Source organism: Channa argus, chromosome 4 (genome assembly GCF_033026475.1).
Source record: "Channa argus isolate prfri chromosome 4, Channa argus male v1.0, whole genome shotgun sequence".
Classification (NCBI taxonomy): domain Eukaryota; kingdom Metazoa; phylum Chordata; class Actinopteri; order Anabantiformes; family Channidae; genus Channa; species Channa argus.
The window spans coordinates 9,355,949-9,382,939 of record NC_090200.1 but is presented as its reverse complement, the minus strand read 5'-3'; the positions used below and the strand labels follow the sequence as shown (position 1 = coordinate 9,382,939).

General features: G+C 41.5%; 3 protein-coding genes across 4 annotated transcripts in view; all 3 read right to left on the bottom strand.

Moving 5' to 3' along the window:
- Positions 1-7,409: 7,409 nt before the first annotated feature.
- cdkn1bb (cyclin dependent kinase inhibitor 1Bb) lies at positions 7,410-11,306 on the bottom strand. The gene is made up of 3 exons (XM_067500462.1): positions 10,525-11,306; positions 10,147-10,274; positions 7,410-8,912 (listed from the first exon to the last, which is right to left on the bottom strand). The coding sequence occupies exons 1-2, from the start codon at positions 10,967-10,969 to the stop codon at positions 10,159-10,161; spliced, it is 561 nt and encodes a 186-aa protein (XP_067356563.1). The 5' UTR covers positions 10,970-11,306; the 3' UTR covers positions 7,410-8,912; positions 10,147-10,158.
- An 808-nt stretch (positions 11,307-12,114) lies between these two features.
- On the bottom strand, positions 12,115-17,812 carry yars2 (tyrosyl-tRNA synthetase 2, mitochondrial). Its single transcript, XM_067500459.1, has 5 exons — positions 17,025-17,812; positions 14,958-15,125; positions 14,644-14,799; positions 14,246-14,416; positions 12,115-13,158 (listed from the first exon to the last, which is right to left on the bottom strand). The coding sequence occupies exons 1-5, from the start codon at positions 17,810-17,812 to the stop codon at positions 12,999-13,001; spliced, it is 1,443 nt and encodes a 480-aa protein (XP_067356560.1). The 3' UTR covers positions 12,115-12,998.
- A 951-nt stretch (positions 17,813-18,763) lies between these two features.
- The window catches only part of pparab (peroxisome proliferator-activated receptor alpha b), a 30,337-nt gene continuing 22,109 nt past the window's right edge, over positions 18,764-26,991 (bottom strand). For both annotated transcript variants that reach the window (XM_067500460.1, XM_067500461.1), the window contains 3 exons: positions 25,991-26,190; positions 22,905-23,358; positions 18,764-22,341 (listed from right to left, as the gene is read on the bottom strand). In XM_067500460.1, coding sequence (XP_067356561.1) covers positions 22,097-22,341; positions 22,905-23,358; positions 25,991-26,190 — 899 coding nt within the window. In that variant the 3' untranslated portion in view covers positions 18,764-22,096. The remainder of the gene's footprint in view (positions 22,342-22,904; positions 23,359-25,990; positions 26,191-26,991) is intronic.

Below are 26,991 nucleotides of genomic sequence, written 5' to 3'. Positions count from 1 at the left end.
TTTGTTTTTTTGTTCTTTCGGCTTATCCCGTGAGTTCAGGGTCGCCACAGGGGATCATTGTCCGCATGTTGATTTGGCACAGTTTTTACACCGGATGCCCTTCCTGACGCAACCATCCCCAATTTCTACCGGGCTTGGCGCGGCTGCTGGGAGTTCAGTGTCTTGCCCAGAGACACTTCGACATGTAGCCGGCACCAGGGATTGAGCCACTGACCCTGTGGTCTGTGGACGACTGCCTTACCAACTGAGCTACAGCTGCCCCCTGAAACTATTTGAAATATGAAGTTACGAATTGAAGATGTATTGTACAGATCTGCACTGTCTACAGGTTGAGAAAGCTGTGTGGGGCTGGTGGAGGCCTTGGGCTGAGGCATTGGGCTGGATCACCCAGGAGACAGAGCAGTGATGGACTGGTCACACACAAAGAAAAAGTCACAGGTAAAGAAAGAAATGGCAGAATATGCTGAGCTGTGGCTGGTGGTACTTGTCAGGCTGTGCAGCCTTGCCTGTCCACCGTGGGGAGCTTGGAGGCCACCTGTCTAAAGAGGCCCAAGCATGTGGAGGCCCAGCAGTGTTATATGAAAGCAGATATGAGTCAACAGGTGTGTGTGTGCAAGTGTGTGTTTGTACTGTATCCACCAAGAATGGGACAAACAATGTCCGCAGCAGCTGATGCCAGCCACTCTGTCAGGAGATGTCCCTAAATAGCCGAGGACAGCAGTTGGCTGAGGGACAGTTGTTGCTGCTCTTTGCCCTACAATGTCTCGCTTTACCATAGAATAGTTGACATTCCCATATTTGGTATTTGAGCATAAACTACACTGTTCCAGTTTATTCTGAGTGGATCAAACTGATTCAAAGTTGTCATAAAACACTCAATACACACTTGTGATATGTAACGTAACGTAATATAAAAGTGCCAAAAATCCCAGTTCATAAAGGAACTGGAATGGACTTTTCAAGATTAGAATTGTGCTACAGAAACATTGGCTGATGAAAAAAATAATTTTATATAAATTTCATTGTGTGGTGTGGTTTTATACCAAAGGGTGTTGACCAAGGTTTAGGTTGAGCAACAAGAGACATAAGATGCTGCTTCTTGTTTTGCAATGAAATGAATGAATGTTTTTCTTGAAAGTCAAAAATTATTGACATGGTTTCCATAGTTTCGTCGCGGGAAATGCAGCAGTGGTAAATTGCTTTGTCTACAATTGCCTCACAGGACCTTGGTCTCTGGTTTTGTAGGTTTTGTAGCTCAGTTAGTAAGGCAGTCGTCCACGGACCACAGGGTCAGTGGTTCGATCCCCTGTCCCGGCTATATGTCGAAGTGTCTCTGGGCAAGCCACTGAACCCCTAACAGCCCATTCCCCTCCCCAGCTGTGCAGTGCCAGTCCAAGCCCGGTAGAAATTGGGGAGGGTTGCGTCAGGAAGGGCATCCGGCGTAAAAACTTTGCCAAATCAACATGCGGACAATGATCCGCTGTGGCGACCCTGAACTCACGGGATAAGCCGAAAGGACAAAAAAAAAACCAAAACCTTGGTCTCTGTTTGCAGGGCCCCCTGCTTCCGCTTATCCACAATCCAAAAAACTGATTTTCTTTGCAATTTTTATCAGCAGCAGATACAGTACGCCCTTTGATCCGGTCTGTGTTTTGTCCGAGCCGAGCGACATCACTCCATGGGATAATAAATCAGCCAGAGGCCAGGAGTAAGACTGACCCCTTGTGACCTTTGGCCTTACGAGTTTTCCCTCTGCCATATGTTTGTGGCTCAACATGCCCCGCCCCTCCCTGTGACCAGAGGAAAGCTCCACAGCCAAGAACAACAGCGCACACCGTTCAGATCCAAAGATCCGTCTGAGCTGCTCAGTTTCACATCCTGGGTCCAGCCACCCATAAAAACCCCACTGTTGCCAAGTGTGACTGCTGCTAATGTGTTGTTACGGCTGCTGCAGATCGGAGCAGACGTCCAGGCACACTTTTGGGGGGAGGAGGGTACGAGGTGCGTTAGAAGGGGCAAAGAAAGGCTGGCCGGGGGCTGCCTATGTAGGTCATATTATTGGGGACTTTTTCCCCAGACGGGGTGAAAATTCCTGACTAGGAACTGGAAGGACTTCAGTGGTGTGCTGGGCTTTGGCCAGCCGAGGCAGAATGTTAGGCATGGTGGACAGCTGCACCACGCATCTACTGTAAGAGAGAAAAGGGGGGGGGGGGGCTGTTATCGTAAAACAGCACACAAGTGATATACTGTACTAAGTTTTGCAAGTCAGACTGATATTATGTTTAGATTCTTCTGAGTATTTTTAATGAGAAAAGGGAAGTGAAAAAAGAACATGGACACAATGCCTTGAAGAATGACTTGAAAAAGTTTTCTGTAGCTCTGTGCAATATGGTTTCAATATTACGCACTTCTGATTACACACAGCAATACTTCTTGGAAGTGACATGTGAAGAATGAAGTGTCAGGGATGATGAGATACAGTAGACACAGATTTATATTCGCCCATTAACCGCTATCAAAATCCCAATCAACAGAAGTTAATCTAGTCAGGTTTTGATAGCATTTTTTTTTTTTGTAGTTGACAGAATCAGGTCAGCTGTGGGTCCCTTATGTATAAAGAGAATTAAATATCTCTAAATTTTATACCTGCCTTCTCTCTCACTTAAATCTGCACGGCACAGCAGCTCAAAAATCCCCAAAACAGCAACACTGTAATCTGCAGTGAGTGCAAATTGAATACTGGGAAGCCAATGGACCACATCCACGGCTGTCCAAAAGCAGAGGTAGGTTTCATATGGTGAAGAGTCTGCTTTTCTCATCAGGCCCCATGTTGGAGAACATGTTCACTCATTCTGATGGCAGGACTCTTTTCAACACCAGAACCGGGGACCGTGCAGCCAGAGGCCCCACCATCCTCCTGATGAGGGCAGCAGAAGCAGGGCAAAAACAGAGGCCAAAAAGTAAGTAAGAAAGAGGTTTGGGGATATTCATGTGAATCGTGGGCCACTTTATAGCTCATGAAAAGTGGAAAGCCGACGCATTTCTGGTCCCGATCCAAAAAAATTGCTGAAGACAATTTTCCATTCCGTGTCATTTGAAGCAGAAGTATTCCCTTGTCATTGCTTCAGACATTAGGGCAGGCTGATGAGGTGTAATTTAATATATACTGGAGTTAGTGTTGTAAGATGTATTTGAACTGACTGTTTCACTGGAATTATTGCCACATACAGAGAGTTGCATCACATGGAAATATTTAGCATTATGTCAAATTCATGTTACATCCCAACACACCCATTGTGTGATCATCTGTGTGGAAAAGCTCTAAGTGGTAGTGTACACACACTTACTGTGTAGTACGATAAAGCTATCGCACAAATAGCTGTTACAAATAATTTTAGAGTACAGCAGGACATGCAGAACTTAACATTTGACTTTCACTAAAGCACCATCTGCACCACAGTGAATTGCCTCATTTAACCACACACACTATTCAGTCACTTCTACTCATTACCGTCTCTCTTTTTTTTAAAGGCAGCCTGACTCTGAAAGTTCAAATTTCTGAGAAAGATTTTCTTTTTATGAATTCATGAATTTACTGTTCACAGCCTTCACATTTCCTGCTTTGCCCTGTTTTAAACGGTAAAGTAAGTAATTAGAAGCCATCGCCCCAAGTTATCGAAACGTATTAGATAACATATTTTTCTAACTAAACATTCTAAATAAATGCTAATTGATTGAAATAAAATTCTCAATTCTTCATGAGAGTAAAAACAAACACATGAAAATATGTGCATGTGTTCTACACAGATGTTCGAGCTGAAATCTCTACCTCTGCCCCTAAACGTATCCTGGAGCATTCCTCACAGGATTACTGGGCCAGGTACCATCCACTGGTCGGGAGAGAGAGAGGTAAAGAGAGCATGAGTCGTGTGAGCGTGCAGCACAGCCTGCTTGTTTTTACATCTTGTGCTGCGTGCTTGAGCAGATTTGTCTTGATAAAAGATAAAGGCTCTTTGATAGACTGCAGGTGTGCTGCTTTAATGAGCATCCCCCCCCCACCACCACCACCTTTTCTTCCCTGCAAAAACGCATCACAGATGCACATCTGCACATCTGTCATCCGAGGCTCTGCAGTATATCCCTAACCCCCAGCAACCCCACCCCACCTCGCCTGCCACTCATCCTCAGGCTTTTACACACTTCTCACACGCTCCGTACATCACACACTGCAAGCATTTGAGGAACCAAAGCAATTTCTATTTCTGCAATTTCAATGAAATAGCTTTCCTGTTTTGATACAACTTGCCTCGGTCAGTGTATCAAATTGAGCTGTCCAAAAAAGCCACTCAAACCCCACCCTCCTGTGCTATTCCAGACACGCTAAAACAAATGCTCAGAGAAATGTGGGGGGAAAAAAAAAGGAATACAGTAATTCAGCTGCATTTTGGCCTGCTCACTTCCTGTTCGAGGCCCACTGGAGAAAGAAAGAAACGCAGGCAGAGAGACAAAGAAAGAGGGATGTTGGCTGTTTGTTTGTGGGCACTTGCTTTCCCCTCGTTCGGAGAGCATAGGTGCCAGGGGATTCGCTTGATGACGTGGGTTGTGGCCTGGGCAGGAAACATAGGGAGGAACTTGTGGCTTCATATTAAGTGCTGGGTTGGTTAACAGGAAAAGATAACCTGTTTCTGTTGATATAGCAAGGAAGTGTGAATTCTTGGCACATGCTAGATGTCGCAAAGAAGAGCAGGCCTATGATGCCTTTCACGTCTCTGACTGACTTACTGGAATTTCCTCGAGTTCACTGTGGTTTTGTTTGGGTGGCTCCGATGGAGTGTTGGGAGTGTTACATGAATGTTTTCTGGGAAATTCCGGCCGTAACAGAAAAGGTGTGTTTTTTTTTGTGTGTGTGTTTTTTTTTTTCAATTGAGTTGCATCATGACCACATATTGTGCTCTTGTCAGTGACCTCTCGAACAACTGTGTCATGTTTGTGGTGCATGCAAGTAAACAGTTTAGTTTGAGGACACATGTGCTACTTTAGATTGTGAAGCCATTACAACATTGGAAGGAGTTGTTCAGCAATTGCTCCCGGTGCCAATGAGGCACCAGAGCAATGACATGTGTGATAAGATATAATCTGTTGAGGAGTTTTATTTGAAAGTAAAATGCAACTGTGAAAATATTATCAAAAGGGGTTAATTAGACGGCTGCTCAAACCTTTAATTTCTAAATTATGATTTTTTCATTATAAATAATTCATTGAGTTTTGTCAGACTTTTGTGAAGAATAAGACATTTTGCAGTCATTGTATATTATGATAACATCCATTGTGGTAGAATTATACCTCCCACTGCCTGAAGAAATAAAACACTTTTGACACTGCTCACAATGTTGTGCGTGTGCTCAACATGAAACTTAACACGTGCTTAGCACTTTTTATAAAAATGTTGTGGTTTGCCGTGTGCAACCATGCACTCACACACACACACACACACACACACACACACACACACACACACACACACACACACACACACACACACACACACACACACACATCCACACATCCACATCAGCATTTATGGCTGAAATTATTACTCTTTCCTTAAAATTATATTTTCTGATTATTAGAATTTTTGGTACAGTATATAAATTACAGTGTGAAAAATTTCCCTGTACTGTCTAGTGCCACCTAATTTTTTTCACTGCATCTACAACATACCTCAGTGTAGTTTTTATTTTCTCACAAATTCTTAAGGTTTTCGTTTATTTATTTGATTTCAAATTCAAATAAGGTATTAGTCATTTTCATAATTCCATGAAAAAATGATACATTCGAAGTTGCAAGTAAATTTTAAGATAAAAAAATATATATTTGCAGAGTTCTGAAAGCTTTAAATTCAAAGTAGCTGACACCGTTGCTTGTATAATATCACAGGTTGGCTGAAACTACACTTCCTCTGCTTCTGCCTCCATCCAATCAATCAGTCAACCAAACAAACAGACACCCTGTCAGCCATTCGGTCAGTCAGTCAGCCAGCCAGCCAGCAAGTTACCTAGTCAAGCAGTCAGTCAATCAGTCAGTCACTCTGCTGTTTGGAAAGGGTGGAGGCTTGTAGACGGGCCCTTTGTCTGTGCAGAGAAGCCCCAGACACAACAGTGGCCAGCCCCGGCCCCTCACAATGGCCCTCCACACAAAGGCTCACATACTGGGACAATAGGCTGGGCTCAGAGTGGGGGTGGATGGCTCAACTGAGGTTACCCACCTGCACACTTTAGGATCGGACCCACACTCCTACCCACATCCCCCTCCCCTTTCAAAGACAACACACACACACACAGCCCCCACCCACCTAGCTGCTGCAGATGTCTTCCTGTGTTAGTGGCGCAAGAAGGATGCAGGGAGATGATGTGTAGTGAAAGCTTTCATTTGGGTTTTACAGCACAAGATGTGCTGTGACAAAAGTCAAGAGTCTCGTGTACTAAAATTACCACAAGCCAGAGAGTGTGAATTTACAGGATTTGCTGTAATGTGAAGATGCTCACAATGACTGCAAATATAAATTATGTGAAAAAAAAAAAAAACGAATGCTACTAATTTTTCAGAATTGTAATTTTAACTAAAAGGCCATTGTCATTACAAATAAAAAGAAAACCAAGCTATTCAAAAGTGTTTTAAATATAATTGAACAAATATAGCAACATATTTCAAATGTAGAATTCCCAAATATAGATTTACATATAAAGTAAAAAAAAACATTTTTTTTTCCATTAGATTCAAACTAATCTTTTGTCCTTTAATAGTAACCTATTAAAAAAAATAACTCCATCAGTAGCAAAATTTCTAAAATAAAATACAATAGAAAATACACCTGATGCATAAGTGTAAAACCACTCACCTACTTACACTCATTTACACACACACACACACCTTGAAATACAGATGTCACTGAAGCAAATTGGGAAAGTGGGGCCAATTTAAAATAAAAATAAAAAACTATAATTCAGTTTAAAAATTTTACTTTGCAGTTGAGGATCATATTCTGAGCTCACAGTGCCTACAACTTTCTTTCTGTGACAAACATCCACATCATATGTCACTGGCTGCAACAAGTGGTCTGCTTTACCCACTCTCCTTTTCATTGGATAACCAAAGTGTCAATCATCAGCCCACTCAAAAACTGTTGAAACAAAAAATACAGTTGAGTGTCACCACATTGTAGCAGGATGCTTCACTCGCACTGTTGATGTAAACACTCTGCACTTCCAAGACTGTGTTTTGGACAATACTACAAGTTGATGAAGTATTTTTTTGTGTGTGAATGTTTTGCGTTTAGCTTGGATTGGTGTGTGTTTGTGTTGTTTTAAAGGTGAACTCACACAACGTGTACAAAGCAACCACAGGCCAGACAGATTTCATTTTCTCTTTTAATTGATTGCAACACATTTTATAACCACACATACAAAATGCACATCAAATATTTTATCAGGCTCAGTTTGCAACCTTATTGATAAGAAAAAAAAAAAAAGCTAACAAAAATATGGTTTTACAAAATGAGACAATTATAATAATGTAAATGCCACTTTGGATAACCATAATCAAAACCCATTTTTATTCTAAATAAAAAAAAAGCTTGACATAAATAAGTTAGTATATTTTCTCAGTGTTTTTACAAATGTACATGGCAAAGATTTACACAAATACACAGGCATGGTGACTGTATTTGAGACCTCCATCTAGGTGTACACTAGTCTCTGAACATAATCCACAATTAAGGCAAATAAAAGGAAGCATCCTCAGCAGGCTAACAACATTGGTGAAAAAAGGACAAACATAAATGGAAATTTAAGTCTAGGTTATCACAATGTAACACAATGTGAAGTCAACTAAAAAGCACAGGCAGTGCTGGCAACCATACTGAAGCAACCATGGGTTTGGTCTTGTAGGACCCTTTTCAGAAAACCCCTTCTCTCTGAAGAGCATTAAAGGATGATGTAACAATAGGAATACAGTCAAGAAGAGGATTAGTTTACAACACAACCTGTGTAGTTTGTAAGGTCTTTGTCCTTCAATATCTGAGTACCTCACAACACCAGAGGAAATCAAACGCACATAACAATGTGGCTGAGGTGTGCAGGAGACCTTAAAAAAAATAAAAATAAAAATAAAAATAATCATATTCCAGAATTCAACTTATGCTAAATAAATATGAGGCAATTTTTTTTTGTGCTAATTTCTTGGGATAATAGATCTTATAGACGAGCATGTACATGGGGACACTGAAATGACCAGAGGAAGAAAAACTAACAGGTGAGCTACATTTGTACCGTTCTTCACTGCTGAGTTAGGAAGGTGACGGAGTGAAGATACACTGTTAAGAAACTGTAAGGAGCCGTGATTGTGTTTTGAATGTAGCAATTCAGGGTTGTGGAAAAGTCAAACTGCCTTTCACGAACTTTGACAAAAAACAAAACAGCATTTTGGAAACATGAATCAAACTACACTGCAATTCTTCAAGTCAAATCAAAATTCACACCTTTTTACATATAGGATTTGTTTTCAAATCATAATGTTTTCTTATGTGCTACATACTGAGAAATATAATATATATATTTACACACAGGTAGTAAAAAAAAAAACAAAAAAAAAACAAAAGGAGCAAAAAAGGAATCAAACCTAATTGCACACTGCTACATTGACTGCTTTTAGAGGCAGTAATTTTAATTGAGTGCCACAACTTTAGTGTTTCTAGTCAGTGCTTCAACAGCGTCCTCCCCCGTCTTCAGGAGAGTTGATATGTTTCTGATGCTGTGTAGTTCCTCTTCCAAAAAAAAAAAAAAAAAAAGAAAGAAAAAAAAAATTCAGCCAACACTGAGTTTTCCCCACGTAAAACGGGAAATATATTTTCGGCTCTGCAGGAGAAAATCAGACGAAAAGGAAAAAGAAAGAAACGAGAGGTTAACACTCATTTTTGACAGTGAGCATCATGCAACAACCACTGAGAGAAAACTTCCAAAAGAACTGAGGATGGACAGAAGAATTGCAATGGTTAAAGATCAAAGAGCAACTTCAAAATGAGACAGTATACATAAAACAGGACTTGAAATATAATCTGACTAAGTGGATCAACACTTGCAACATCTTTAACTGCATTGACTTCTATCATTCATACATGTGGATACCACAGGGCAAAAATAGCAACTAGCAGGCATGAAACAAAAATGATAATTTTCAGAGAACTACAAACTCATCGTTTGCTCTGAATCTATCTTTTGAATGTGTGACATAAATATTTGACCATTCCCAGACCAAAGCTTTTATCTCCCACTGCAGCTTTGATACTTCACATCATGCAGATTTCATGCCTATTCCCCTCCACTCGATTTCAGAGCTGCAGAGCTTTTTCTGCACGCAGCCTCGAATAAGGTGTGTGTGAGTGTGTTAACATCAGTGTGTGCCGTATGTGCAGAGAGCGCACGTACGTACGCGCACACACACACACACACACACACACACAGACCAACCCCTTCCCGTCCCAACTCTGCTCCGGGCTGAAGGCAGTGGCTGCTGACGTGTTACTACTACACTGTTGTTCAGCACTTCTTGTTTACAGTTCTAGAGTCTGAAAGTCGGGCACCCAGGCGGCCAGAGGCTGTAGTAAAGAGTGTAAAAGTGCAGCCGCAGAGTGCGAAAACGCTCAGGCGAACTGTACAAGCTGCAGCAACCGCATTCACTCCCACTATTACTAGTAGCACAAGATGAATGGAGCCAAGTGACAACACCTGAGTGCACATACACTAAAAACTAGAGTTTCTGGGTTGTCATAGCTGCACACTTGTTCACATCAAAATTACAACTACTATTTCACTTGAATTGCAAGTGCTCTTAATTATGAACGCTTTCTAATCACATTGAATTCACTCAAATAAATAAATAAATAAATAAATATATATAAAATTGTAAAATATAAATTTGCCTATGGTGGCGGAGAACAGCTGCAAGAGGGAAACTTAGTCTGCCTCTTTTCCACCTCCAAATACTAGTAAACAACCAGCTGTGGTTCCACCAGCAGAAGCCAAGTCAAAGTACAGCACAAATTCTAAATAAAATAATCAATAAATAAATGAATTACATATAGTTTCTTACCATTTGTGTTCCTCACGTTTGTCTCTTGGGACTGGTCTTTCTGGGTGTGTGTTCTGCAGAGTGGCTCAGACTAGGACAGCTAACCTCATCTGAGCTGGTGTGTGATCTCTTATTTTGGGCCGAGGGGTCTGCAAAGGCAAAGTTTTCACCGTCAGTGAGGAAAATCAGAGCAGAAGAAACGGTGTCGTGAGCCCCCCCCCCCCCCCCCTCCCCCTCCTTCAAATGCAGGTTCTCATTATGTTGCAATTTTAAAACTAAATAAAAATATTTTACAGCGTTTTCATGAAAAACCCCATCACTGTGGTCGATATGCACTTTAAAACCTACACCCCTGGCTCCTGCAGGCGGGTTCAAATTGTGTAGTTAAAGAAAACCTACCACCGTGACATGCAGGTCTTTTCCTCAGCCCGGTGCACTGCTCCGTGCACTCCATCTGCCCGTCAGACCTGCCGGTGTCCTCGCTCGGAGCCACCACAACACAGTTATGATTCCCATTTAGATCCACATTGTTATTCCCGGTGGAGCAGACGCCCTTTTTTTTCCCAGACTGCCTGCTGTAGAAATCCGGGACACCTCTGCAATCCACTAATTCCCAGTCGAGCCTGCCGTTGGCCAGCGGCGTGTGATTGGCGAAGTCGAAGCCCCACTTGGCGGAGGCAGCCTCTTCCATCTCCCGCAAATGTCCCTTTAAATCCCTCCGTAACGCTTCGTGATCCACCGAGCCGAAGAGGCTTCTGCAGGCTGACGGTTTCGGGTGATCCGACACTCGTGGGTCCGTCCGCTCCAACGTCGGGCTCCCGTTTGAAAGTCGGACATCTGACATTTTCCCCCCAACGAAAGGCAAAAACAATTCAAACAGCCGGGAGCGTCCAGTCTTTACCAGGAACTAAAAAAATAAAATAAAAAAAATAACAACAACAACACACACACCGTTCAAAACAACGGGCAGATTTACTCGTCGCTGAGCAAGATCCAAAACAAGCAGCCAAGCGACTTATGCCATGCAGACGTCGAGCTGGAGACGGTAACGGCCGCGGTGCGTTGAAGCCGAACGTCGCCTCCGCGGATCATCAAAACACAGCGCAGCACGGGAACTGAAGCCGCTCTGTCAAATTCGTCCCGCAGCGACGCAAACTACAAACCTTCTCAGTACCCAATATGGCGATTGAGAGATGTACTTGGGATTGAGAGGGGAGCTTGACTGGGGAGGAGGGGGGAGAGGGAGGGGGGGGGGGTGATTGACACGCAGAGACATTTAAATGCGAACGAGGCCGCTCATTGGTCGAATCGCGCGTAAGCCCGCCCACTTCTCTTAAGGTGGACCACTTACTTGCGACAAGCTGCAACATCACGTCTGCTTTCATCTTTTTCCTCCGACTGCTTTGAACGAAAACATGATTTGTAACGAACAGCATAGTCTCAAAACAGTCTCAAAAGTTTCACTTTGGTTTTTTTTTCTCTTCCCTCAATTAAAATAGATGTACTCATAATTTATTTTTATGAATTCAGTAGCACTTTAGAAAACTAGTTGTGAAAAGTTCTGACAAATTCAAATATTACTCTGTTGGCTTATGTGACACAAATAAAATAAAATAATAAAAAAATTGTACCATGATGAAAGAAACCAAAAGGAATAGCTTAGGACATTTAAAAAAATGCCTTGTCATATTAACTCCACTATCATTTTTTTCCCCCATCTTCCAACCATGTTGCCAATACCCCGAGTCAAATGCATTTTCAAGAATCATACATATTCTAAACGTTCTCCAAAAATTATTTGGGAAAAAATAAATAAAACGTAAAAAATGAATTGCTTCTAAACATTCCACCCTAAACAGAACGCTTGTTTAAATACATAGGTTGAAGCTTTAAGGTGTGTGCTCCCTGCTGGAGTTAGTGTACCCCCAGTGTCAACCCCCCTCCCCCCCAAAAAACCCTAACTAGAATAAAATACCTCTACTAATTGACTGAATGGCAACATTGTATTTTCATCAGACATTTAAAGCTAAATGGGCTCAGTGAAGGTCATCACACACATGACCCTGTCCTCATCTAAACAGGCCCAGAGGAAATAAAGACAATAATAGATGTACTATGTACATATTCACCTTTTCAGACCACAAAAAAAGAAAAATAATAATGATAATAAAAAAATATCCAAAAGAAAAAGCAACTGCATGCTGAAAATTAGAAATAGTTTACACCACAGTTAAAACTTTGTACCTGAAGGGAAAATCTAATGCCGATCTTGAAAAAAAATATTCCACTAGTTAAAAATTAAAATTTATGGAATCTAAAACAAATCTTGACATCAAATTATTCAGTTTTTGAATTTAACGCATACCTCGTTGCTTCCTTCTTTGATAGTTTACACTTTCCACCACAGAGACAAAATACTGCCATGATAACACAGGTAGGGCCTCTGTTCACATCAAACTGAAAGGAATATGATTTGCTTAACACGGAAGCAAAATCTTTTTAAAAAGAAATTATGCTATTTATAATTTTACTGTGAGCAATTATTTATCTATGGGGTCACACCAGTTTGCAGCTGTGGGCCGCCTGCAATGCCAATTTTATTTCTGGGACAATGCTGCCCCTTAGTGTTCGCTTTGCAAGATGTCTGCAGTCACAGAAGCAAATTTTATAGCAATTCCTTTTTAATAGTTTAGCTTTTGATAAATTACACACCTGTACATATTTATATGACAGAGAGGATTAAGGGTTTAGGCTATGCCAAAGATCCAGTACAGTCCAAAATATGAACCTTTAGCATCTCCCTCATGCGAGGACGCCTACCTTCTCGGTCAAGCCCATAACAATAAAGTGGTCCTTCAACAGAGGTGGCTGCCTCAAAGACTGAGCCACTTGATGATATAGAAGTTCCTTTTGCCCACTCTGAGTAAGGTAAGTCCGTTAGAAAGAATGTGGAGGTTGGGGATCAAGACCTCCTCTGGTTTGTCTGTCCGTCTGTGGTTGATCCACACCGCTCCGTCTGAAACCATCTGATACCTGCATGGAGTTACACTGTTGGTTAGTACAAAGTTTAATCTACAAAACCTGCCAAAAAATGTTCAAGAAATTTACTCTGCACAGCTACAGAACACATCATGTACATGCAAAGTTATTAAAGGTGTCATCCATCTTTGCAAAGTTTGTCTAAATAAATACTAAACTTGGACTTCATGCTTTTCTTTTTGACTTAATTGTAAATTGGATCCTTTTTAGACTGCAGAAACTAACGACTGAGGTTTTAGTACCTGTTGTTTAAACAGAGATGCAAATGCTCTTTTTCCAAACTCAGTTCCAATCTTAGTTCTCAAACTGGCGAATGGCTACCTGAAGCTTAGAGGCAGCACAATAAATTCATGGGTCATCAGCGCAAAGATGAACACTTGCATCTTGCTCATGGTGACAAAAATGATTTACTGTAAAAATGTAAAACAATAAAAAGGGCCTGACACAGACGCTCAAGGAACCCAATTTGAATTGTAGGAAAATATTCCTTCACGTTGGCTTGGACACGTTGCTCTTCCAGACAGGCAAATTACAAACCAAACCACAGCTTGATGTGATAACCCTTTGTTAAAACTTTCCGGCACTTTGTGATCTACAGTTTCAAAAGTTAAAAGTCAACGTGTAATGCTTGAATCAATTAAATAGACCAAATCACTAAAAACTTTTAAAACAGGTGTAGTAGTGCTATGTTTTTTTCTAAACCTCGAGAAGATACACTAATTAATAAACAGTTAAATCATAGGAGGTTTATGATATTAGCTGTTTTACTCTGCCACCCAAATACTAAATAGATGAACTGAATCTCATTTGTGTGACCAGAAATGGTGAGTTTTAACATGGAATAAACTATAACATGAGTTGTCTACAGATTTCTTTAGAAGTACTTTGTTTCTAAAGTCTTTTTCTTTTCCTTTGGGCTGTTCCTTTTCAGGGGTCACCACAGTGAAGCGATGTGACTGATCCTTTAACTTTCATTTACAGATTAATAGTTTTACTGTAGCTTTTAAATCAATAGTTTACTGTACACTAAAACAAATATATTATGGAACAGGTTTGTGGAGAGCAGAATTGCAATGCCTACCCCCTGGGTCCCTCCGGTATGGCGCTGATCCTGCGACAGGCGTCTATAACTGTGGTACCTGGCTCAAGCAGCAACTCATGGAATGGGGCCTCCCTGAAGAGCTCCTGAAGCTCCTCGTCACTCATTTCCTCCAAGGCCTGCACACTGCTGTGGTACAGTGCATTGGAACATCTGCAGAGATGATATTAAAAGGGATTTTTCTTCTGTGAATAGGCAAGTTGACCTTTCGCAAGTAGGTCAGAAGCCATGAGCAGCATTGATCCCAGTGGAGATAAGAAATTGACATCTTCCTACAATTAGCTGACCCCAAAATACAAAAATATGTATAAAACTGCAAGAAATGTTTAATCCTATCAATGCATGTAATAGCGTTAAACACACACAGAGCGTGTCCTGACCTCTTGGCACTCTCAAGGCCCTCCTTTCCATGCACAAGTTTGGTCACCTCTGCAGCCAGTCGTTTATGTGCAAGGCGTTTTCCTGGATCCTCTCTCTGCTGTTCCATCAGTCTCTGCACCTCCATCAGAGGCAGGAAGGTGAACAGTTTCAGGTACCTGCGGAAAAGGCCGCACACTTATTATAGTCTCCGATTACAATGCACACGATGCCTGCGTGTTAAACCGTAGCTCAACCAGGCAGCCCATTTATGAGATCCTCTAAGATTGCGAAGTGTTAGAAACAATAACTCGTAAACGCTTTTATGGTCACGTACCCTTCAACACTGGCATCAGGCTGCCTGAGGAAGAACTGGTAGAGTTCAAAGGGAGACGTCCTGTCTCTGTTGAGCCACACTGCATTGCCCGCCGTCTTTCCCAGTTTGTCCCCAATAGAGCTGGTGACCAGGGGAATGGTCAGTCCGTACACTTCCTCACCGCTTACTCTGGAGAGGGATGAGGATTTCAGGTGCTGAGTGCATCATCGTAACAATATTACGTATTTATAAATTACTGCATCATATCACATGTTACACAAGGTTGGCTTGTTAAAATAAAAACCTAATAAGGTATTTACATCTATGAAGGGTTTCATCTGTAGAACAAAAATCAATGTATTAAACATAAACAGCTTTATTCCTCTGTAGTTGCCACAGTTCTGCACATCCCCTTTCTAAAAAAGGAACCAGTACACTTCTCCTCCAGTCCTCAGCATCCTCTCACTCTCCAAGATCTTGTCAAACAAACTAGTCAGAAACTCTACTGCCACCTCTCTTAGACACTTCCATACCTCCACAGGTAACTTTCCACTCTTCATCCTCATCAACATCCTCCTCACTTCACTCTTACTAATCTTTGCTGCTTCCTGCTCCACACCAGTCACCTCTTCTACTCTTCGTTCCCTTTCATTTTCCTCATTCATCCACTCTTCAACGTTCTCCTTCCATTTTCCCATCACACTCCTGGCACCTGTCAATACATTTCCATCCTTATCTTTAATCACACTAACCTGCTGCGCATCCTTCCCATCTCTATCTCTTTGTCTGGCCAACCTGTACAAATCCACTTCTCCCTGTTTAGTGTCCAACCTAGCATACAAGTCCTCATATGCTCTTTGTTTGGCCTTTGCCCCCTCTACCTTCACCTTATGCTGCATCTCCCTGTACTCCTGTCTACTCTCTTCAGTCCTCTCAGTGTCCCACTTCTTCTTAGAATTTATTCTTTTTCTTTTTCAACTTCCACCACTTCATCCACTGCTCTCCCTTTGGTGGTGAGGAAGATGAAGAGGACAGAGTCATTTTACACACCACCATGCTGTGTTGTCTTGCTACACTCTCCCTACCAATACTTTCAAGTCACTGATCTCTTTCAGATTACAATGTCAACAAAAGATGTCGTCCACCTGAGTAATTCTACCTCCGCTCTTATATGTCACCCTATGTTCCTGCCTGGTCTGGAAGAAAGTGTTCACTACAGCCATTTCCATCCTCTTTGGAAAGTCTACCATCATCTGACCAAATCACATTATCATTACCTCTTTTCCCTTCACCTATAGGTCTGTTGACATGTAGGTGACATGTCCAATTTCCAGCTTCAGACTCATCAACCTGTCTGATACTCTATTCACCTCTAGAACATTCCTCACAAACTCCTCTTTCAGGATAACTCCTATTCCATTTCTCTTTCTATCCGACCCATGGTAAAACAATTTGAACCCTGCTCCCAAGCTTCTAGCCTTGCTACCTTTCCACCTGGTCTCCTGGACACACAGTATATCCACCTTCCTTCTCTTCATCATGTCAACAAACTCTCTAGTCTTCCCTGTCATAGTCCCAACATTCAAAGTCCTTACTGTCAGTCCTAAACTCTTAGCTTTCCTCTTTTCTCTCTGCCTATGAACACACCTTCCTCCTCTCCTTCTTTGACCAATAGTAGCCCAATTTCCACCGGTGCCCTGTAGGTCAACAGCACAGTGGCGGTCGTTGTAAACCCGGGCCCCGACCGATCCCGCACGGAAGTCACGATTCACATGTGTCTTACCTTGGATGCCCTTCCTGACACAACCCTCTGCATTTATCCAGACTTGGGACTGTCACAAGAAGACACTGGCTTGTGTCCCCTTGCGGTTGCATTCGATATATTATGATATACTAAAAAGAATAATATGAGTCACTTTCAGGGTTTTTTTCCCAAACATCTCTGGCTTATGCTAACTTCTATCAACCTAATGTGAGGGGACTCTAACTTAAAAAGAAGAAGAACAACAGAAAAGTTCTCTTCGTACAAAACAGATGATCAAAACAACAGCAACAACCCCTCGCTTCCAAAATGCAACGGATACTTACCTGTGAATGTAGTCATGGCCAGACATCAGGTTGCCCAGCTGGTCGGTGCCTCCGAGCTGAATCCTGCAGCCATAAACTTGGTTGAGATGGTAGAAGTCATAAGCTTGAAACACCTGGTAGGTGAACTCTGTCAGACTCATGCCGTCTACACTCTTCAGCCTGGACTGGACGCTGTGGCGGCTGAGCATGGTGCCCATCCGGAAGTGCCTGCCGGTCTCCGACAGAAACCCCACCACGTCCCTGTCCTTGTACCAGCTCAGATTGTTCAGCACAGTCACGGTGCCCAGCTTGCTGGATCTATCGTGAAACAGCAGTTCGTGGTTAGTGAAAATCCTCTGGATACTCTCCCGGATACTGCGAGTGTTTGCCCGCACGGTGTCCGCGGACAGGCGCTCCCTCTCGCTTGTCTTCCCGCTCGGGTCCCCAATTTGTGCCGTCGCCCCTCCGAGCACAGCGAGGACATGGTGCCCGGCGCTACGGAAGTGCAGCAGGCCGATGATAGCGAGCAAGTTGCCCACATGGAGGCTGTCGGCCGTGGGGTCAAAGCCGCAGTATAGGGTCTGGGCGCCGGACTGGAGCAACCGAAGGAGCTGGTCCTGGGACGCGTTTTCTGGGAAAGAGTCCTTCAGAATACCACGTTTATGTAGCGAGAAGAGAAGTCCGTTATGTGCAACTGAAGAAGAGTAAAATGAACACCGGGATGTGCGGCAAAGACCCGATCCCCTCGGCAAAATACAGGCTGCATGCCGCGATACATAGCGACAGCTCCTCACCATGGACGCAGCCATATTGGACAATGTGACCAAAAAGACAGGAAGGGGTGTTGAGGGACGGCACGGGCAGGTTATTAGGACTAGAGCGCCCTCTAGTGCTGTGGTTCCGAAAGCTGTGGGGCGAGGTTGCAGAGGTTTATTCATGGAAAAGGACAGAACCGGGTTAAGTGGAATTCAGCTCTGAAGTCTTCAGGCAGGCAACTCAGGCACATGGCTGGATCAAATTGCTTTTGTGGTCTCAAAGGTAACGATGAGCGGTGGGTTCCTCATCACACCATCCAGGAGCCCATGCATGGGTGGATTAGCCTGCCAGACGCAGGTCCAGAAGTCCAAGAGGTCATGGCCAAAAAAAGTGCTTGTTTATTAGACGAAATGAAACTTTAATACAATCTAATACAGTGGCTCTGCCTGGAATTCTACTTTTACAAGGTTATAATTTCTCAGTTTTTAGCATAAAACTATCAGAAAGGTGATAATTCTACTATGCGTTCATAACTGAGGTCAAAGTGGAGTCATACTGGAGCGGTTTATAAGAAGAAGCCACCCCTTACAATGCACAGCTATAATCTACAACTCCACTACCCACTTTGACTTCAATAAGAAACACATAGTAGAATTATAGACCTGCTAACGGGGAAAATATCCAAGCGCAGAAAATATAGTAAAATCTGTCACAGGCAGAAACCACATAGAGGCGGCATTAGGCTATTGAATGACATTGTACAGGGGCAATATTATGCAGCTGCAGCTTTGACTGTAGATCAACAGATGGTCAGCTTAAAAAAAGGGTCCAGCTGACGTGACAGCCCAGAGACAGCCTAAAGATAACATTGAATTTTAATGTATGAATTTTTGTCCCATGACATTTTAGCCTGGAAAAAACAGACCTTGAATGCAGAAATTGCGCTTAGATTCCATATGAAATATTATATCATGAATGGATCAATTACAAACATACATAATGTGTTGGATTTGTAAATCATTTTATTTTGAAATCTATTCAATTTCAACTCATTTCAATTTTTAAATGACTAGATATACATTCATCAAACACTTACAGTTTTGCTACCAAGCCACAGTACACGTTAACGACACATTCAAAGACAGTCTCTGTTGTCTTTTTGCATGACACTATAGCCACAAAAACCAACTCCATGGAGGAAAAAAATTAAAAAAGTCAAATATATAATTCCTACAACTGCTGCCCTTTGTGGACATTTTATTTGTGTCAGTTCTAGAGCATAAGAATAAAGGTAATATTAATAAATGTTATTGTTGCTGTTTATGTGCTGTAAGGCAGATCACTATTCACTTATTCCAGAGAGACTCAGTGAGACAGATAATAAAAGAAGGAAGAACAGTAACGTTCTATGTCCTGAGCTAGTTCAACAAAGGAAGACTAGGTTTCCCTGATACAAGTTAAAAAGTCCCTTGTCAATTCAACACGAAACAGACAATCCTAAGAGTAAATAGACAACATCAAATTACATGACTTCTCCTCAAGGGCCCAGCTTTATTATGTAGCCTTTATTTTAAAGCAAACTCTTTATTGCTGTGGTTTACGTAGGATGTTTTCTTAAATCTGCTGTGACATCATTTCCTGTCCACGTGGCCCTTTTGTGTCACTAATGGCCTCAGTATATAGTATATTCAATATTCAGTTGTAAAAGTGTGTGTGAGTGCATGGGTGTGTGCTCAAGTCAAGTCTTTCTCTGAATGGCTAGTGTTTTATGGCATGGGCACACGCTAAGGCACAGACAGTTGTATGAGTTTATCCCCAAGCATTGCTGGCAACTGGAAGTCCTGGGAGTCTGCAAGAGGACAAACCAACCTATTTTGAATAAACTCTGCATGTGGGACTGACATTCTGTGAGAGGATAATAAGACAGAAGCAGCTTGAAGGTCGGTAATCTGCTCACGGCCCGAGAAAGGTTTGGTTAGTTAGTATGATATAGCAGCGAGTGAGAAGAGGAAAGACGGATGAAAAGTGTGATATAAACAGGCTTATAAAACAATATATACTGCATGTTCATCATTGCGTCTTCTTCATTGTGATAACGTGATGTGTTGGCAAATTATGAGTGCATTCATTGTGTCTATTTAACCAATATAGAAAAAAAAAAAAAAGGTTAGTTTGTTCAACTTGAGGAGGCAACAATGGAGCATTTCTGATGATGATGGAATTCTGTGCATGAATTCATTACTCCATTTTTTATTTATGACCTGAGAACAGAGTATATAAGGAGAATACCATTATTGTACGGTCAGTGCTGAGCTGTAACTCGATCTTTGAAAAAAATAAACGTAGTTTTCTTTGCATTTAAAAATGTCACAGAGGTCATAAGCCCTGCACAACCCACAAAAGCGTTCAGTTTAAAACACAAGAGCCTAGTTTGAGAAATGACGTACAGTTGAAATTAACCATATGCATGTTGTAGCCTTGATGGATCTCTGTGTAAAAATAACAGTTAACACTTCTGCCACACCATTATGTGGCTTTAAGGAAATGGAAAATACACTTCTAAAACTTTAAAGCATTTAAAAGTTTTTTCTAAAAAGTGGAACAAAAATATTCATCACCATTAGTACCTTGTTTACCTCAAAAATTAAAAGTCAGGGCAAAGCAGTCTATGTGGTCATTGCAGCTATGTACAGTACACAGTTTTTATACAATGCAATGCGATGATAAAATACAAGTTCCATTACTGGGAGCTGAATTTAAATAGATTAACGACGATTTCAGGAGGTTTTGATTGGATTGGGGTTCACAAATATACTACTCAAACTATAACAAATTACAAATGTTTTCACCATTTTCTATTCATGTTCCCTTACTGCAAGTCTTTTGTGGATAAAGTAAGTTTTTTTTACCAAAAAATATAGGAGTGGCCTTTTCCCACCCACAGTTATCATTAATACTTAATGAAATGTGGAAATGTGTCTATCACCAAATGTTGTCTAATTGTGAAAAGGTCCACAAACTTATCTAAATCAAATCAATGTAATAGCCCCATGCTTGTGTTTTGTCTTTATCTTTCGATCAAAATAAAAGCCCTTTCCATTCAAATTGTTTCTCATAATTAAAGAAAAATATATGTTCATGTTTAATTTATGTGGCCATACTATTATGATGTTCTTCTGTGCTTTTTAATTTGCCACCCTATACAATAAAAATGTAACTTGGTGTTAGCACTTGAACATCAGGATACAGGATGGAGTGCCAGATGTTTGAGCATGTGCTTCATGGAAATGGCATTCAACAGTGGGGTAGTTTAAAATAGTGTCATATCAATGCATCACAGACATGTTTGTGCTTAAGTTGTGCATTTCAGAAAGTGTACCCAGTGAATCTCCACCTGTGGTTTTTTTCCAAACTTGAAAAAAAAAACAACTTACAATTTTCTTAAAAACTTTAAGATTTAACTATCTTATACTAAAGTAAAAAAAAAAAAAACCCAAAATAACATTGCAGCTTGAATAATAGGTGATGATAATCCATAATAAAGTCTTGATGCTTTCTTGTTTGGAGGAGAAAAGTATATGAATGACATTGATCATTTCCAGTATCATTAAAAACAAAAGTATGGCTTAGAAGAATTACAGTACAAATAAAGGATCACGTTAAGAAGCCCGGTCACACCACAGTTGTGTGTCTGGGTATAAAAAGTCAAAGAAACATGCTGGAGGACTGTTGTGTGAATAACCATCACCATGCTTATTGATGGCCAGTTTGGCAGAAGCTGCCTTGCTTATCTTATTGTCTTATTGTTGCTGCTGCCACTGAAGTAATTTGGGTGCTGTTAACCATGAAGGTATATGGCTCTCTGCTCTTTGACATCAGTATAAAAAACAATTACTTTCAAACTGCTGGAGTGGTGACTACTGAGTTCACCTTCTTTCCTCATTTTAGGGCTTGTTAGGGATCCTGATAGGGATAACCAAAGACTTTAAATTAGGATTTAGTGTTTTTATCAAAGAGTTTGGTCGGGTATTGCATAAACTGGCATCTAGAACAAGGGCTCAGTCGGCTGTACATCATGTCTTTACATACAGGAATTATCTGCCAGGGAAAGTCACAGAGCACTGTGTCAAACCCAGAGCATCTTGCTTGTGCCTCTCGTGCTGATCAGAAGCCAAAGCTAACTTTTGCTGCATTTGGGTCGGGGACAGAAGGAGGTTAAGTGGTTCAACCCTAGCTTATGGAGGACTCCTCCTCCTCCTTCTTCTTCTTCTGTCCCTGAAGAAAAGGAGATGTTCATAGAGATGTTCATATCTCTCATGGGGATTTCTCCACAATCCTCAATACATGTCTTTGTAGATCTCCTGTAAGAGTGGGTGCAGTGAGGTGTCCTCTGTCTTTTTGATCTGCTGCACCAGCTCTGCGTGCTCAGTGACAAGCTGCCGGAGGTCAGCCAGTTTCTGCAGCAGCTTGGGGAAGAGGAAAGTGTCGTCAGGGTGATTGGCCTGTAGATGGAGCCGTAGCACTTGCACGATGCTTTCCTGCATCCGCTCGATGTGTGCCACATTCACCAGACCTGGTCGGTCTAGTAACAGAAGAAGAAATGAATTAAGTTATCACTAACTTTATGTTGCCGAGTATCAGCCCTTTGCTCAGGTAAGTAGAAGTGAGGTAGGTAGAAGTGAGGCTAGCCATGGCCGCATAGTAGTACAAATATTATGCAGTATATGAGGCTGGGTTAAGCTGCTGACTTACAGTGCTGCCCAACACACACGGGGGCCAGCAGATTTATAAAGGCCCACTGTGGGACTGGAAATAAGTCAAAACATCATTCGTTATGAAAACCGGGGATCGATAAGGAGGCTTACCTAACTTTTTTGGACATTTACTGTAAATGTGTTCAGAGTGATTTGTTCTGAGTGAGGATGCATATACATATACTCCTGTTAGAATAATAAGTACCAGAAAGTACTGGCAGCACCAGAATGTCCTAACAATTGCTTCCATTTGTTTAATATGGACACATTAGTTTTAAGGTAAAGTGAGTATTAGTATAAGTTTTCAAAGCCCCAAAACCTTTCCCCAAGTTTTCCATATAGCAAATGAACAGTTGAATTATAATCAACATAGATTTTCGTGTGTCCTCACCTCCACAGCAGATGATAGTGGCCACAAACAGAGCCAGGTCACTATCGTCCAGCTCCAGCGCATTGAACTTCATGGCAAACTGGAACTTTGGCTCCATCATTTCACTAAACGGTCTCCGCAGGCTCTTGAGGAATTCCCGGGTGATGAAGCCTGAGCCGTATGCTACAAGAAGCCCGTCCTTGTTCATACTGGAGGCGAGCATAGCAAAAAGGGCCTCGTACACTCCGTATTTCAAAAGAGTCACCTGATCGTTGAGGTCCAGGGTCGAGAACCCGGGGACGGACTTTGCAAACTCTGTGAGTTCAGTGACGGTTTCCACTGATGTGCACTGGCAGCAGTGGAAAATCCGAACTTCTGCTTCTTTCTCCTTCAGCGCTCCTGCAGAACTCACCATCTTGGCCACTAGTGTCTGCTCTGCCAGCTGGAGGGTCTCCATGTCATGGATGACAAAAGGCTGTGGAGACATTAACAGACTAATGGGCTTTGTGCAAGCTATTACAATGGGTTTGAATTAAAAAGCAACACAATGGCTTACGTACATAAACCTGACCTGACTTCACTCCATAAATATGGAAAAAGGTGAGTCAGCAAACCACTCCACACGAAAAACTGTAGTGAATGTAGTGTTTACACATAATCTTTTCTGAACGGAGGGGCTAACCCCAGGGCCATTATTGACACTTATTTCCATGACACAATTAGTGGAATTCTTCCTCAGACTGCAGTTATAAGAGAGATTTAAGATGCAAAATGTTTCCATAGAAATGGCAAATAGAATGCAACAAGGAACTACATGGAAAAGGAAAAATGTAAAAATAATAAGAAACCTCTAAGTAGCAGGAATTAATCATCTGGTTGTTGTTTTGTTTTGTTTTTTTTAAATCTGTGTCACTGTTCTCATAGTGAAGGAATTACAGCCTCTGATGACCAGTTACACCTGCTGCTGCACATTATATCAGAGATGTGACTCATGAATACTGTGCTAAATGTGGGCTAGAGTAACAAGGGAAGGGATGAGGGACGTGCACTGAGCTGTTTTGAGGTTCTTCTACGTCAACACAACACATGATCATATGACATCTAACAGGGTGCAATAAATAATTTGATATCATTATCAATGATGTGATTATAAAATTGCACTGTGAGAGGAGGTAACGGCTTGAATCGAGACCAAGTGATCCTGCAGAAGTATAGAAGACCAAATCATAATTTTGTCGTTAACATAACCTTGTGGAAAACTTTGCACCTTGTGGTACATGTGTGGGTAGAAAGGTAGAAAGCCTACAGCCCTGGCTGGCTCTTAATCTTTCCATGATCACATAGTTACTCGCCTCGGCTCAGTGTGGGCTGTAAACCAAATTCTTTTTGAAAAATAAATAGTTTAGAGACAATCTTTTTGAGCATTTTCTTTCAATGAATTGCCTCATAGAAGTCAATAGAGTAGTTTGAGAGACCAAACGTTAACATTAAAATAAACTGCATTGAGGACCTGCTGTCATTTGGCTGTTTGATTTTAGGGGTTTGAGTTATTTTAATAATTATGTGGAATGTTTTTATATACCAACTGCCGTCTTACAACAGGATCGATTTAAAAGACTATCATTCAAAATATTTAAATATTTAAAATTTGTACGCAGAGCTCTTGCAAACTGCAAAATATATTTTCATGGGAAAAAAATGAATCACTGTTGGATATTATATTCCTAAATGGACCATGACTAAACTCTAATAATTAAATTAAAAGTGGATAAAATAAAACAGTGCCTTGCAAAATTATTCATAACCCTTCAACATTTTGTCACATTACAACCACAAATGTTTTTCACTGGGATTTTATGTTATAGACTAATACAAAGTGGCACATAATTGTGAAGTGACAGGAAAATGAGAAACGTGTTTCATAATGTTTTACTAATAAATATCTGAAAAGTGTGGCGTGCATTTGTATTTAGCCCATCTGAGTCAATACTTTGTCAAGACACCTGTTCTGTGAAGCCCTCAGACTGGTGAGGAAAATTGCTGTTCACAGACGCTCTCCTTCCAATCCGACTAAGCTTGAGCTATTTTGCAAAAAAGAACGGGCAACATTTCATTTTCTATACAGTATGTGCAAAGCTGGTAGAGACATGTGCCCCAAAAAGACTTGCAGCTGTAATTGGTTTTACAAAGTTTTGACTCAGGGGGGCTGAATCCAAACACACGCCACACTTTTCAGATACTGTATTTAGTTGGAAAGACATGTGAAAACCATTTCTCATTTTCCTTTCACTTCGCAATTACGTACCACTTTGTGTTGGTGTCTCACATAAAATCCCAATCAAATCCATTTACATTGGTGGTTGTAACATGACAAAATGGGATACAATTTCAAGGGGCGTGAATACTTTTGCAAAGCACTGTATTTGCATTTCCAAATGACTGCTTTCCCACGGCTGCAGATCCCTAAAGATAGACTTTAATGGACACATTTGCAAGTTTTGAAGCTTCAAAGCAGCAGTAAAGGTCTGTGTTTAAACAAGGATGTGCACTTGGACTCTTGACCTATTTCACACCTACATCCATCCATCCATGGAATGCACAATAACTGTGGGCTGCAGACCCTGACCCTGACCACTTTCTATTTTGATCAAAAGAAAGCAAAGGAAAGAAGGCTGCAAGGGGATTTTTTTTGGGGGGGATGTATGGTGATAAGAGCTCAGGAATGGAGGGAAACAACAGGAGGTGCTGGGCTGATACACTGTTTTTGTACACCGTTTCTGTGCAGACAGATATTTCCTTGTCTACTGGCGTGTTGGCCAGCACTATTGCCTGAGCAAGTCATTTCTTTCACTGGATGGCTGCACATATTCTCTGAGCTACTGTCTGCCAGGTCCTATTGAGACACAAGTTTGATTGCAAATGTTCAGTGTGGTCAGGGTGAGATTAAAAGTCCCTCCCGTGAAGAAGAAATAAATTCAAAAGTTGCACGACAGCATGACCCTGACCTGTGAGGAAACTTTGGTAAAGACAAGAGCGGCGAACATGCAGCCCACTCACACACAGGCAACACCTTTCACTCACCAACCTACTACTCTTAGTCAACATACAGGGGTGCTGGTCTTGCCGGTGAGGACAGTTCGAGCCTTGGCCTTGTTCATGTTGAAATTCTTGAGGTAGGCCTCATAAATCTGCCTGGCTAGCGTCTTCTGGTCAGCTATCTGGGGATCTTCCACCTCCCTCTCCCCTGTCACCATCTCCGCCTTCAGCTTTAGCTTCTCCGACTGGGGCATTCGACCAAAACGGATGGCTGTGGAGAGCAGACAGAAAGTCAGACTGAAAGTGCAGAATTTATCTGGATTATGCAGAATCAAACAGCAAAATGCAATGCAAAAGAATACTGGTTAAAGTACTGTATAAGAATACAGTGAGAGCTTGAGAACAAACCCAGTTATGGAAAACGTGAAAGAACTCAAGCCCCGCAAGATAATAACTCATCCATATGAAATGTATCCAAAAAGTAGTAAATCTATCCAAACAAGAATGGTGGAGGCGTAGCAATTACAAGATCAAAAATAGCACCACTGAAGATGCCGAAAGCTCAGTGCTCAGGATATTCACCTTATTGTACTCTATGTTTTTTAAACACACGGTGCCAAAACCTTATTTCTCCGAGTCAATGGATCCAACAATATTCCTTTGTATTCTTAACAAAGGAGTCTTCTATTTACTCAACAAGCACAATATCATAATCAGTCTGACTGGCTTTACACACACACACACACCCCTTAGATAGACCACATACCAAGTTAGCTACAACGCTGCGCCAAAAACAACAAAAGAGAAAACAACATAATTATTTTGTTGTTTTTAATTGAGTGATTTCTAAGGCCTGATGTCCACAGTGGCCCGTAAAGTTACTTTGGTCCCCTTAGCATCAGTATAAATGAATGAATATGATAACTGGAAGAGCAGAGCCAGTACAAGGCGCCACTTTCCTTTTCATGCATTAAATCTATGGAAGGAATAAACAACTCAGGTGTGTTACCAGTGGACATCAGCTGTGTTTAGAGTTGTTTTTTTTTACAATAGAACATGTCTCTCAATTGGT